Source organism: Lytechinus variegatus, chromosome 2 (assembly GCF_018143015.1).
Source record: "Lytechinus variegatus isolate NC3 chromosome 2, Lvar_3.0, whole genome shotgun sequence".
NCBI classification, from domain to species: Eukaryota; Metazoa; Echinodermata; class Echinoidea; order Temnopleuroida; family Toxopneustidae; genus Lytechinus; species Lytechinus variegatus.
The window spans coordinates 12,821,171-12,835,987 of NC_054741.1; the positions used below are offsets into that span (position 1 = coordinate 12,821,171).

Below are 14,817 nucleotides of genomic sequence, written 5' to 3' on the forward strand. Positions count from 1 at the left end.
GGTGGGGGTTAGGGGTTATGCTATGGGTCATCAATACATGACACCACCACAATGTCTGACTCATTCATTCATGGCCTGGGGCTGGTGGCTCAACTTGCCCCTATGCTCAACTTACCCCGCCTTCCCCTACTGATTGCTAAATCTATGAGGTTAAAAATGAATACACACTTTAAAAAAAAAAATCAGGAAAAATCTCACCAGTTGAATCTGGGCTAGAATATTGGAGGAGTAAGGGGCTGGCTTTACTTTATGACCTTATGCATACCGGTACATCCTAATTTCATAGCGCCTCGATCAGAAGATATTGGAATATGTGTAAACGGAGTTGTCAAGAGATGCGCCGGCTGCAGATCACCAACTCATACAAGGCTATGACTTCAGCCTCTTAGGTGTTGGTGCAATGTCAATGCCAAAAACCTTTATCCAAATGGTAATGTAGTAGTATCCATTTCCTATGCAGTATATTGTGTCTTTCCTGAATACAGGCTGTGTGCATGTATATTACACTGATCCTTATTACCGCTTGATTGGCAACGCAATGAATACGATATGAAAGGCATAATATTATACTTGTGTAATGGGCATATTTCATATTTTCATTAAATATTTGCAATACACTTTAATAAGTTTTACATTTGTGTACTCTTCCCATAAGTCGAGATCAAATAAAATATCATAATTATCATTAAGTTTCACTCATGTTACACATACATTCATTTTTTTAAACTTTGTAATGGTGAATTTAAAGTTGTTGCCCATTTGAAGAGAGCCAGTTAAGTTAGACCTTAAGTAAGTTCTTAACCTTAATTCTGAATCACACAATGGTGAATTACAGTGAACAGTCTGTGTCATTACTGGTCAATATGTCTTTTAAGTATTTCTTGATTCAGCCAACTTGAATGATTTACAAAGGAAAATATTCTCAATAATTTGAAAGGCATAAATTAATAATTCCTGAAACAGACTTGGTTACATAAGCCCAGCAACAATCACATTTTGAGGCATATATATATTATTTTCTATAGTACATGTAACAGCACACACTTATTCACATAAATAGAAAATTGCTAACTTCCTTTACATTCATGATATCAATAAAAACATTAAAAATATAAGATCTACAATGTACATATAAAATACTATTAATATAATGCCAGCCAGGCAATTGTTACATATATATATAATGAAAGTGACTCAAGATATTGAAGAACCATATGTTAACCATTCATTACAAATTGTGACCAAAGACAGTAGACAGTGCAGAGCATGATTTTCATAGCCATAAATACTTTTCAATACATAGAAATCAGACTCATCACTAATTATCAACATCATGAATCAATATTTGTTCGATACCACAAAAGGCATTAATTCCTTTTAAACCAACCCTTTTGAGAATCACAAAATTATCCTATTCATTCTAATGATATCAGGGCCTTGTTACATAAAAACTGCATTCAATTGCACATAATAGTGTGACCATATGTCTATTGTAAACCATGTAAAAGAAAAGTTGCAATCGATTGCAAATATCACTTGTAATTATCCATATTATATGGCCCAGATGTGATCAATCTGAACCCTGTGGTGCAAAGCCTCGCAATCAATAACAAAATGTCAATGACCAATCAAGATCATGGTTGCATGCGCATGAGATGAGTGACGGATCGGAATGGTTATTTCATATTTGCAATCACTTGCAAACCTTAGTGTGACAAGGCCAAGGTCATAGATAAAACAGAAGGGATGACTTCATATGAGATGTTTTACACGTATATTTCATACACAACATGATTCGAAACGTATACACCAGTTGGAAGAGAGAGAGAGAAACCATACATGAGATGTTTGTACCTATGAGTGGAAATAATACAGTGTACATGAACAAATGGGATAATTTGATTTAAAGATCAATATCTTGTCAAAATTGACAAAATGTTAGTGTGACCATTTCTGTTCTTCTATAGGTCAAAGTGATCATGAAATATGGAATATATATATCTGAAATGAAGCACTTCAGTTCACTCCTTCAGATTCTCTTAAGCACAGAGTTCCTAAATGAAGTTTTTAATGTTTTGCTCTTAAGACGGCTATCATTTATTCATATTAATTAATACATTGAGAAGAGTTGTTAATACAATTGCTGCAAGAATCAATGATTGGTTACTATGAAGATGTGTAAATTGAATAGCAAAATGACATAATTCGATAATATGTGTTTCTTTTTAATTCTTTTTCATCATGGAAATAATCACACTGGAGTGTGGACATGAAATATATAAGAGGAACAGATCATAAAAGTAAACAAAAACTATTTGAAACAAAGACTCTTAAATACATGTAACATATCAGAAAAAAAATTTGTTATGATTTCATCATAATACGGTATGTATTTATGCAAGTTGATTGAGAAAATTAAGAAGAGTTGCTGATGATATTGTTGCAAGAATCATTGGTTGGATGCCATGGAAATGTGTACATTGATGAACATAATGAAATAATTTTTGTGTTTTCCTCCTAAAATTGTGTATATTTTTAAATTTGATTGAGAAATCAGAAGAGTTGCTGATTATATTGTTGCAAGAATCATTGTTTAGTTACATGGAGATGTCTCTAGTGATGAATGAACCAATTTGAAGTGGATTCATCATAGTAGAGTTGCATTAATTCTTTTTATGTTTAATTTATTTCAGATGAAATAGAAACAAGACAAACTATACAGAGAACATTTGTATCTCGTCACAGCCATTTATCACCAATTGAAGTTAAATGCTGATGCTGAGGTGAATAGAATTCATCGACAACCATCTTGGTGTCGCCCTTGGTGTTTTAGATGTAGGAGAATTTGACCTGGCAGGAATGGAATACGATGCTAATGATGAGGTGTATGGAAATCATCTATCCCCGTCTTGGTATCGCCCTTGGTGTTTTCGATGTTGGAATCTTTATTCTGGCAGGGATGGAATACGATGCTAATGATGAGGTGTATGGTATTCATTGATCACCGTCTTGGTGTCGCTCTTGGCGTTTTTGATGTAGGAGTCTTTGACCTGGCAGGGGTGGAATACGATGCTGATGTCGGAACATCCTGGAAAAAGAAGCACAAAAATTAATAAAATTTTACCCTTCTAATTGGTAATATTTGCTTCATCACCATATACACCCTTTGAAAGTTTATATCTCAAAAACAATATCAATATTGATAGAGCTTCTGTAAATGATGTGATGACCAGGCTTTCCCTTAACCCTATCTAGGCCGGGGGGGCCTCAGAGGCCCCCCTCAACGAATCACGCAATATTTTCGCCATGCGAATTTTTTTTACTGCGCCGCTCACTGACTTTTTACTTTCAAGTCTTGCGCAACTTTTGAGACCAATTTTGCGTCGCCCGGGTACGTGGTTCCGAAATTATGCAACATTATGTAAGTGCATGTCAGATAAAAATGGTTCAAAAACGTGATTTTGTGTACAAAGTCAATGCAAATTGTGTTTTCAACCAAAATTCATAGATGATTATTTTTAATTTTGCTGGTCTTAATGAATTTATTTTATACTTTTTATGATCTCAGATGAGTCCCAAACAAATTTCATTGAAAAAACAATGAAAAACAAAAAGTAAAAAAAACCCAAAGAAATACATAAGAAATTGCAAAAAACAATATCATACATAAGAAAATGATTTGATATTGTTATTTTTTTCATGTACACTTGCTAAGAACACCACAAAGAGTTTCTATACCAAAAATTATTTCATTTTAGAGCTTTATTTAGACATAAATTAGCATAATTACTTCATAGCGATTCACATGAAATTAATTACTATACAATTTTGTAGATTTTGTCCAAGGCAACCCGCGTGTCAATTTGCGGCATGATCGCACGGTCAACGACCGAGATCTCAAGCAGGCCCCCCTCCCCGGCAATATGAACTCCCAAAATACCCCGGCCTAGATAGGGTTAAATTGTTAGTGAACAAAGCAGCAAGCAAGGGGCCACCAGGCCTCATCTGGTGTAGCTGAGAACACCAATAGTTGATGCAATTTAATGTATATAGTTCTATACTTTTTTGTTACTTAAGATTTATATTCATATTTTATTTCTGACTATTGTAAGTGCTGTGATATTTTTGCGTATTATTATTACCATTATTATTATTACTAATAATAGGATAAATAAAAAAACATCTAAGTAACAAATTGCCAATTACATAGGACAGAGTGATTTTGACATTTGTACATATAGTAAATATAGTGACTTCTATTTTTATTTCAAGTAACAACTTTCCTTTCCTTTCACTTTCCCCCAAAGGCTAATAATTTTTCCTCTTGCGGCAAACATACATATTTCATTTAGGCCTAATCAGTCAGAAAAGATGTCTAATAGTTTATAATCTTAGAAATGACCTTACCTCATATTGCGAAAGCCTATCCTTGAGCGCAGCTACTTCAGCTGTGTCTGTTCTCTTACTTGCTGCTCCCAGCTCCACACTTCGTACCCTTTGAGCAAAGCTAAGACTACAGTGAGATTCTCCAGAGTTCTTTGAGACGGGAGAAACCTGGACTACCATCAATGTCTTACTGTCTCCACCTGAAAATACATACAGACGAAGTCTTTAGAGAGCTGGAATTTTGTCACTCTGTTTCCGTAAACCTTTTTTTCACCATCATTTAGTCTGTTATCAGTTGTTCTAATCTAAAGTCCCCAGTTTTCCAATATTTAAAATGGAAATTTCCATGTTCATCTGTGTTCTAAACATAAAATTTCAAGTTCTTTGATAACATGAAAACAAACAAGAAAAAGCCATTGAAAATAGTGGAACTCCTTATGGACACATTGACACATGCTGATATTTATAAACAAATGCTTCATTGTAAACACTGCAAATAGGTTTGATCATGACATTTTCCACTGATGCATCTGATTGGCTCAAAGCAAATTAGTCAGTTAAAATATCTAGTTGTTTGAAGAAACACACCCCAATATTGATCATGCCTCCAGCTGATACTGGTCAAGGACCTGAGGTATCATGGGGCTTTAGATTTGTGACATAACTTCTGTGATAAATTAATTTTGAATAGACTGCTATTTTGTACATATACTAGACAGCCTCTCTCAATCTTTGCATCACCTCATTTTTCCCACAATTCTGGGCAAATCAATCATCCTCTCAAATCTTCAATGCATTCTTCCAAGTTACACATCTGCCTCAGATGCACATCCTTGATGTGTTAATTATATCCCCGTAACTCTGGGAGCATACAGCATGAAACTTGAAAATGTAACCCAGTGGCTCTACCTTGCTACATGTACTGGCTCCTGATCCTGACCAACTGCATTGAGGGTGTTGGTATTTTACACTGTGTCTTCACAAAATTTCAAGTGAGCATGCAAACATGATGCAAGATAAGGAAACAATGCTAGCAAGACTCCATATTGCATCACAATTCTTTAAGTGCCTATTGCAAGTAATAAATGGAGAACTCACCTAAAGATTCCTGCAGAAGATAAGTGAGTTTAGAGTTCCTGTATGGTATATGGCCCTGTTTAGCTCTCAGGGCTTGGATGACATCACCCAGAGCCGACAGGGATTTATTGATGCTTTGAGCTTCCTTCAACCGTTGGGTGTCTGTACCAGATCCTGATTTATTGACTCGTTCTGAACCAGCCAAATCTACCAAGTTGAGTTTACCTGGACAATTGAGAGAGGAAAAAAAAATTAGTGGGGTGCAAATATTCAAATAATTGATGTCAACACTTGACTTATAGCAGACTTCCCATGAACACTTAAAAATACTGATTATTTAACTTTGAAGTGGTCTGCAAAAATCTGATCTGAGGGCCCTACATGCATTCAGTGCATGCAATGTTTCAAGAGAAAACCCCTGAGAATTTTATTCTGCAAGCACCATTTCATAATTTGCAATATGTATAGGAATGAATATGTTTCTTCCATAAACTGCAGTGTTAACTCAAGCGTACATAACGATGCTTATAACTATAGTCATTATAACCGCAGCAAATAAGCAACCAATTAGTTTCAAAATATCAGGTACTGGTAATTCCTGTCCAACCTAAAGGTTTGCAATTATGATACCAAGATGAGCTGCAAGGGGAAAAAATATTTAGATCCTTACTAAATTTAAACAATCCCTTTAAACTTGTGTATGCATAATGTAATATAATGCCTACAACCATTCCATGTCTAATATTATGTTCTCTTTTATAATATATGTATGGTTACTCTTTAACATCTTCCTGCTTCGTGACTCTCTCTCCGTCTTTCCCACTCATTCCAGGGCTCCATCACACAAGGGTTTGTGATGAATTGCAAATGAGATAGAACCACACTTTTTAAACAGAGTGTGCATGCAACGATGATCTTAATTGGTCATTCGTATTTAGAAATTGATCTTGATTGGTCATTTCTATTTAGAAATTGATGCAAACAGAGCTCTGACCTCATTACCTAAAACTTTTTGAATGATAATAATTTGATAATTGCAATTGATTTACTGATCATTATTTCGTCCGTGGTCATCCGAACCGTCATATCCACATATGACAGTGCAAACCCCATTTCAGAGAACCAAGGATCATAGAAAATATTGCAAAAGAGCTCCATGCTTGTAAGTTCGGTTTGAGTGGTTTAGATTTCCCCTGTACAAAAATGCCATAGTGAACACAACCCTGACGGCGATTTCAATGGGCACTTTTCATGTGCAAAGTCAATGCAATGCAGATGGCCGATACGACAGTTTGGTTGACAGCACGCATTGAAATCGCAGTCGGTCAAAACGTTGTATCGCTGTGCTACAGTTCACATTTCCAATGGGATTTGTGCATTATTACAAATTCGTAGGGCAATGCCCTGAAAATCCCCTCATATCTCAGAAACTAAAATAAATTGCTGCCTAGAAATTCAGTTATGAATAGGGCATTCATTTTCTGCAATAATCTCAAAATCAATTTTTTTTAACCAAAATTGACGACGGTTCGGATGAACGCCGACGATATACATCAACTCTATGATCAATTGGAAAGCTGTATTATCCAGCCCAAGGCCCTTGGAGAGGACTAGATGAATTGGTTCTCTGTTTACTTACTAACACATCTTCATGAACTCACAGAAGTCAGGGAAAGTCACAGACAGCAGGGATTATTCTAACTTACCTATTGTTCGCTTCCCGGATGCTTTGTTCTTTCCAATGATATTAACACACAGTAATGCATGTGATCTTGAGCTGTGTTCATTCATGTCTGTGCTTGCTGTGGCACGATTCTTGTGACCAGTTGCAAATACCTGAAAATGGTTTCAGTAAATCAATCAAATCGTTTAAATTATTACAATTATACATGTATGTTCAATCATATTCCTTTGGATCATTTTGCTTCATTAATTAAATGAGGTTTACTAAATTCCTCTTGAAGTTCCATCTTAAGCTTTTGTAACTCTAAAGGGAATTCCTTTTCAAAGTTTCATTCATTCTAAGATGAACTGACAGATTGTATCACATCAGACTTTTAAAATTATTCCTTATCATCTTTTGGAAACAAACAAGAAAAAAGTTACAACAGACAATATATAATGTTGAAAAGTAAAGCTCTTATGCTGATTTTGCCATGTTTTGTAGATTTGAAAAGTGATTCATACAAACATGTGTTCCTCAGATTTTCTGGAAAATTAAAGCTTGGTATAGAGAAGAACAGAGCAGAAAATGGAGAGAAACCTCACCCTATTGATATCTGCGACGGAGCTGACTTCAACCTCTGTGAGTCCAGGAACATAAAGCCCGCCCTCTGTTGACATTTTCACATCCAACTTGTTGGACGGATCATCACTCAAAAGGTCCCTAATGAATAGAAAAGAAAAGATTTACAGTTCAAAGTACAACTAAGCTGAGACTTCTATTTCAGGGGAAATCTTTAAAGTCTGTATGTATGACTGTATGATATAAGACTTTCCTGAAAATTATTCTTCCTTTTGGCATTGTGGCGAAAATTATTCAGCAGTGAATTAGGGTGTATTCATTCCTACATTACAAGACTGAAAGTTCAGAATACTGCATAATGCTGGTCAAAATCGAGTAGTTGAGAACTTGAGCTGGTGCTACTAAGGCTGCTGATTTACATTTGCTTTTAAAAACAATTTAGTGGATGTATATTATCACATGGATAACATATATAAGCCTACCTGAGCATTTCATTATAGATCTCCATGACAGACACAGTGATGGTAAAAGAATAATCTGAGCGTGATGCTGTGTCTTCAAATAGTAACTTGAGAGCACGCTGGTTGATTCCGGGATTCTTTGATGGTCCCTGTGACAGATAAATGGCAATAAAATTCTAAACATTTCTATTTCAGGAATACTTAGATGTACACTAATGTTTATTCACATCAATTTTGTGTTTACAGAGGGTAGCCTTGGCTTTGAGGACAATTTAGAGGGCAAAGTCTTGTTCTTGGGCCCTTAGCTATGGTTTCAGTACTTAGCCTTGGCCTTGTCCCTGAACACTGGCAGTGGCCTAAAATAGTACTTAGCCTTGGACTTTGTCTCCTTGTATCACATACGAAAATGTTTTGGTTGGTTGAAAAATTAACAAAGTACTGATTAGCAATTTTTACCATATTTTAAAAGCTTTGGGAAAATAAAGAATTTGAAATGTATTTGTAGTCCTTTTACAATATCTATCTATTCAAAGTCCATTCGGAAGGATGTTGCAAAGTTTTAAGTGTATGAAATTATTTGGTAATTCAATCACTTACTATATGAATGAACTTACCTGCATTGTGAATGTTTTCCCTGACCCTGTTTGTCCATAAGCAAAGATGCATACATTGTAACCATCGACGCTTGAGATGATCAATGGTTGAACCTCTTTAAACACCTGCAAAGGAGGAATGATGATTTGACTTTAAAACAATCTCAAATTAATACTATCGAGCAAGGAGCAATGAAATGTAACAGACAAAACAAAGTCAGGAAATAAATTTATCAACAATGAATTACAATAATACATAATATTCATTATCATTCAGTTCATCAAATAAAAAAAAAGAAAGAGATAATTGATGGTCCAAAATTTGGGCTATTTTTAAATGATACTGAAAAGGGCCAAATACTGTAAAGAGGTGTGGTGAGGCTACAGCCAGCTGGTCTACTAAACATTTGGTCTAATTGCCATTTAAAAGTAAAACATTTCTTTCAAAATACATTTGTTCTAACACGAATTAGTATATTGAACTATTGAGTAATCAAATTTTCATTTTATAGGTGCAAAATAATAAGACAAAGTGGATATTAGACAAAGTTGGCAAAGGACAAAATGAGGATTACACTAAGTGGGTATTACACCAAGTCTAATGTAATACAAAGGCAATATAGATCAATTAATAGTAGACCAAATGGGTGTAGCCCATGTGATATCAAGACTATCTGAGAAGTAGAACAAGGGTTGGTACACCAAATGAATAGAGTGCTTACCTCTTCCTGAGTAGATGCCATGTTAAATACTTTATCCACCTCAAATGTAGACAATCTCCCCTTGTTGACCAAATTCAAAAGACCATCATCATCCTCGTCGAATGTGACCACAGACTTGGCATTCGCACCTCCTCCATCTTCTTTGATGAGAGGGCGAACGCGAGCGAAGACGCGAATATTCCCCTTCAGGTCGATGAGTTCGTTGTGATACTTCTTACGCAGCAGGAGTTCCTTCTGGTATTTCTTGTGGAGTTCTTCATTGTGCTTGGCAACCTTGGAGAGTTTTGCACCAATCTGTAAGGGATATAAAGATGTCAATTCACTATTCAACACTGCATGATTTATGTTTTGACGGAGAAACAATTTCTAAGAATCAGTGGTTGAAACATGATGTGGATTAGTAGAAAATAAATGCAAAGACAACCAAAGAAAATTTTAAACTAATATTTCAATGCTGACCATTTCGATATCTCTCAGTTTCATTTGCCATTCTCTACCAAGGTTTTAAATGGATACCTGGAAGGATGCGATAGCCCAAGCTATATGCCTCGCAATCAAGTCTTGAACTCTTATTGGAACGCTCCCAAGGGTATGGAGATAGTCCTCACAATTGTGTGCGAGCATGCCAGGATCCAATGACCTTATTAAAATATCTGTAAAGCGCTTAGAGATAACATTACAATTACAATGTTTTTATCGGTATATAAAAGCATAATGTTATAATTGTTATTGATGACAAATTATTAATTAACTGACCTCATTCTTAGTGTCTTCGATGGCCTTACTAAGCATGAGAGGGAACTGGCTACACATGGACCTGAGCTGCTGATATTCCTGGGCTATCATCAGTAGTCCAGGTCTCAGTTGATTAAACCTGGTCCTCATCAAGGAGTATTTCTGAAAGATGAAACTGGTCTCCTGTTCTGCCATTTGTTTGGTGCGTTGGATCTCTTCATCCTTGGTCTCTTCTAAACATTTCATCTCCTCCTCCATCTGTTGCTGAACTTCAGCCATCTCTTGCTCTCTTTCTTCAAGCTGGAACAAATACAGAACAACAGAGATGCCAAGTTCAAAGACCAGCTATGTGTGAGATTTTCTGTGAATCTGAGTGAGATCACAGACATTGTGTACAATGTATATGGGGATAGGCTGTGATAGTTGCGTGAGACAGAGATTTGAGGGGATGAACAAGAGTCCAAAATGCTTGAGTCTAACGCATAATGCGTGAGACTTGGTAGCTCTGGAACAATTTAAATAATTCACACAAATTTACACAAATCCTCAAAATTCCATACATGCACTTAATACTTATCTATGCTACGAAATGCTTATACTTGCCTATTTAACAATAACATATGCATCAATGTTTAACTATACACCAATAATATACACATATTCTTTTTTTATGTAAACAATGATCAAAATACCACAATTAAAATGCACATTTCCATGGACTATATTTAGACAATAAATTCACCTTATGAACCTTATGACTAACCTTGCTTTATCCCAATAAAACCCAGTGGTACAGTGAAGTGTGATTTTCATAGGACATGAAAACAATTTGCGAAAGACATGATTGTAAAATAAATGGCAAAGTGCACCGTTAAAACCGAACTTAACAAAGTCACGTCCATTGGCTTTACAGCAATTTTTTCAATTCCCCATTGTATGCCTGCATGAATAAACTAGAGGATTCTAAAGGAAAAGATGCTTGTTTGTATTTATTCCTTTATAATGCACGATTTGAAGGTCAAATAAAGTAATGAATCACCACTATGTGCCATCAGTGCAAAAAACTGGCTAAAAGTAATAGAGACCTGGGGGGCGTTTCATCAACATTTTCATCTGACAAGTTGTCAAATCTGACATCTTTCTCTGATGTTGATTGGCTGAGAGGTACTGTTACTATGGTAACTGTTGGATGAAGTGGGACTTGTCGGATAAAACGTCCGACACGTTTTATCCGACAAGTCCTTTCATGAAACACCCCCAGATAGAGACTTTTGTAAATGTATATTACACTATCAGACAATAATCACATGCCTAACTTTACAATATGTGGATAAAGTCTCAAAAACATCCCAAATAAATGAAAATTGTAAAAATTTTGCAAGACACACGCATTAAACAAAATGAAAATAAGGTATGTAAGACAAGTCAAATTAGTGAAACTTACCTTTTGTACGATTGAATCAACCTCATTCTTGGAGTCTTCCAGTTGTTTCTCAGTGTCTGCATGGGTTTCTTTCAGAGAACTTAAATCTTTCTTAAGTTTATTATTTTGCAGTTTGAACTGTAGCAAGGCTCGTTTAGCGTCCTCAGATTCCACCTCCACTCGTTTTTCAACCTCAACAATCTAAAGATTAAAATAGATAAATGGTTTATTAATAAAAATCAACAAGACAACATGGCAGCTAAGGCCGAATTGCAATGCATTTACAAGGTAATAATGACACAAAAACATATTCAAACCATAACAGAGATAATTACAAAATAAGTAATGCAGATAAAGTATGGTATTGAAACTACTTGTGTTGTGGAATTCTGGAAAGAAATTCTGAAACTGAAAGTGAATTGTGTTTTGGGAAATGACAAGTTTGTATATTAATTAGTCACACAAAGAATTTTTTTTAAATGAATGGAGAATAAATCAAGAAACAACTTGTAATCAATCAAAGGTCAATTTTTGTTTTATCAATTAATCAATTTTTCATCGAACGATTACAACTTTTCATTGGCTTGTTCAACAATATTACAGTGGGTGATTTCAAGCTTGGAGTTGGTATTGTGTCAATTTTTACATTAGTATAGCACAATAATTGGAATAAATTTGGCCCAAGGATGAACCTAACAAAGTGTTGTGCCATTAATAATATAGTTTGAATCAGTTTTTTTTGTGTGTATATAAAAATCATAGTAGATAATGGATTTAGGAAAGAAAATCTTATATTGTGCTTCCAACGCTAACACCAAACTTGAACTCACAAATTGGTAGATACCATTTCTGATAGATATCAGAATCATTATTCTAACATTGCTGCTACTACTACCATTACAACTAATTTTACTTATGCTACTATGACTACTTTAACTTACTATGATTACTTTAACTACTGCCATTACAACAACTTTTCATATCACAACTTTCACTACTTCTGTACTACTTTCAAACTTTCATCATGAAACTATGTGGTATATATAATTCTACTTAATACAAACCTTGGGATTGGCTTTCAATTCTTCATACTCCTCCCGGACTCTCTCCAGTTCACTACTCTTCACATTCAGCTCCTTCTCCAGGGATTCTTGAGCCTGGAGCTGCTTCTTAGCAGAGTCCAGGAGATTCTCTGACTCCTTAGCAAGTTTCTCTTCAAGCTCCTTGATCCGCTTAGCGCTGGACTTATTGGCAGCTTGCAATTTCTGTTGTATGTGATATTGAGAACAAAAAATGAGATGGTAAGAACAAGAAAACATAATACATTGATACATTTTCAAGCTTTAATTCAATCAGTGAAGTAAAAAAAATCAACAAATGTACAAATGAAGCTTAATGTGTGTTTTTTAATCAATAACATACCAACAAAATATATATTTATACTAGGTACGAAAGTAAACCAGTTATTTAAAATGGATGAAAAACAATTTATTGTTGGAAATGAGAGCAACTCTTACCTTAATTTCTTTGAGATGTCCATCCTTAGATGCCATAAGAGCCGTATCTGATGACTGTTTTGTATCAAAGAGTTCATTGTTCAGCTTCGAGACCTCTACTTCCAGTATCTGTGCTTTGTCTTTATAAGCCTCTAATTCAGCAATCTGGTTCTCCTTCTCTCTTAGCTCAATCTCTTTCTCTCTCAGCTGGGACTCCAAGTCTCGGATCTGTTTCTTCATCTCATCCTTCATCCTTTCCATGTCTTCAACCATACCTGTCATGTGACATCATATGAAAACATCAGGTGACATATGAAAACATCCTATGACCACTGATGGTAACTATAAACCCTCATGTGAATTGCATGAGGAAGATGAAACGGGTGGTAATGTTGATACATGTAGCATTTATTGCCATACTTGTACACGTCATATCTAAAATGCATATTCAAATTTATTCTCAAATTGATTTTATTTTGATTTTGAAATTCAAATCTAGACATTCATTACTTTACAAAATATATAACAGAAAAGGACAAGCATACATGTCAAAATGATTGGGGCAAAAGTTCAAGTTCATGTAAAAAAATCAATCAAACAATATTTTACAATAATTGACAAAAGGCAATATAGCATGGTAGGTTTGGGACAAAGAAGAAGCAGAAGTTGTGAAGGGGACCCCTCATAGAGAAAAGGAGTAAAATAAGAAAAAATAAGACAAATTGAAAAGAAGGGAAAAGGGGATGAAATACCTACCAGCTGATTGATTCACAGCATCCGACTGTTTAGCTGATAATGCGTCTAATTCTTTCATCTTATCGGCCATCTCTGCCTGTAATCTGGTCATCTGTTTCTGAAGCTGCTGCTTCTCAATCTCTGATTGCTGTAAAATTAATAAAATGAGCCTAAATAATAGACGTTTTTATTCAATTAATAAGCAATTGCATTGCATCCCAGATTTAAAAAAAATAATTTTAGAATTTCTGAGAAAGATCCCACAATCACAAATATGTTTTTATTACAAATAAACTGAGTGAATTAAATAAATTGAGTCTCGTTTTACAGGCATATCTTCATTAGATTAATAAGCAGTTGCATATACAGAGAATCCCCCATAATTGAAAATCATTTTCACGAGATAGATACAATAATTATGAATGCTGTTATTATAAATTTGATATGTGAGACAGAAATCTATTCTAGGATTTGAGAGTACATTCTGAGTGAATCATTAATGCATGGCAGAGTACAAACAAAAAACACCACAGTCTGTCAGAAACGATTTGCACAGAAACTAATCTGGCTCCACTATCATTCAGAGATAAAGTAAGGGAAACATAAAATTAATGAAAAAAAAAAATTATTCTGCAAGATTTGATTTTGAATTTCTAAAAACTATTCTGACTTCTCTTAATGTATGAATGAACTTTGTTTACATTATGTTTCAAAACAGAGAACAAAAACTGAACTGAATGATGACAAAAATGAATAACTCAGAATCCTTAATTCCCTACTCTATGGGCACTGGTACATTCAAATAATACTTTACTTATATATTGAATTACTAATTTTGTTTTGGTACAATATGACCAATGTTTTTAATCTGTGTAATATTTAACTTTAACAAATGATTATGCACATATAGTTTTCCTGTCTGTTTATACCTTTTTAGACAATTG

General features: G+C 34.8%; 1 protein-coding gene across 2 annotated transcripts in view; it reads right to left on the reverse strand.

Annotated features, from left to right (window-relative positions):
- Positions 1 to 604: 604 nt before the first annotated feature.
- Positions 605 to 14,817, reverse strand: part of LOC121407356 (kinesin-like protein KIFC3) — a 31,372-nt gene continuing 17,159 nt past the window's right edge. For both annotated transcript variants that reach the window (XM_041598402.1, XM_041598401.1), the window contains exons 9-21: positions 13,895 to 14,021; positions 13,160 to 13,413; positions 12,707 to 12,907; positions 11,664 to 11,843; positions 10,241 to 10,519; positions 9,485 to 9,778; positions 8,784 to 8,888; positions 8,191 to 8,318; positions 7,732 to 7,849; positions 7,170 to 7,299; positions 5,485 to 5,688; positions 4,408 to 4,586; positions 605 to 3,088 (exon numbers count right to left, since the gene is read on the reverse strand). In XM_041598402.1, coding sequence (XP_041454336.1) covers positions 3,002 to 3,088; positions 4,408 to 4,586; positions 5,485 to 5,688; positions 7,170 to 7,299; positions 7,732 to 7,849; positions 8,191 to 8,318; positions 8,784 to 8,888; positions 9,485 to 9,778; positions 10,241 to 10,519; positions 11,664 to 11,843; positions 12,707 to 12,907; positions 13,160 to 13,413; positions 13,895 to 14,021 — 2,286 coding nt within the window. In that variant the 3' untranslated portion in view covers positions 605 to 3,001. The remainder of the gene's footprint in view (positions 3,089 to 4,407; positions 4,587 to 5,484; positions 5,689 to 7,169; positions 7,300 to 7,731; positions 7,850 to 8,190; positions 8,319 to 8,783; positions 8,889 to 9,484; positions 9,779 to 10,240; positions 10,520 to 11,663; positions 11,844 to 12,706; positions 12,908 to 13,159; positions 13,414 to 13,894; positions 14,022 to 14,817) is intronic.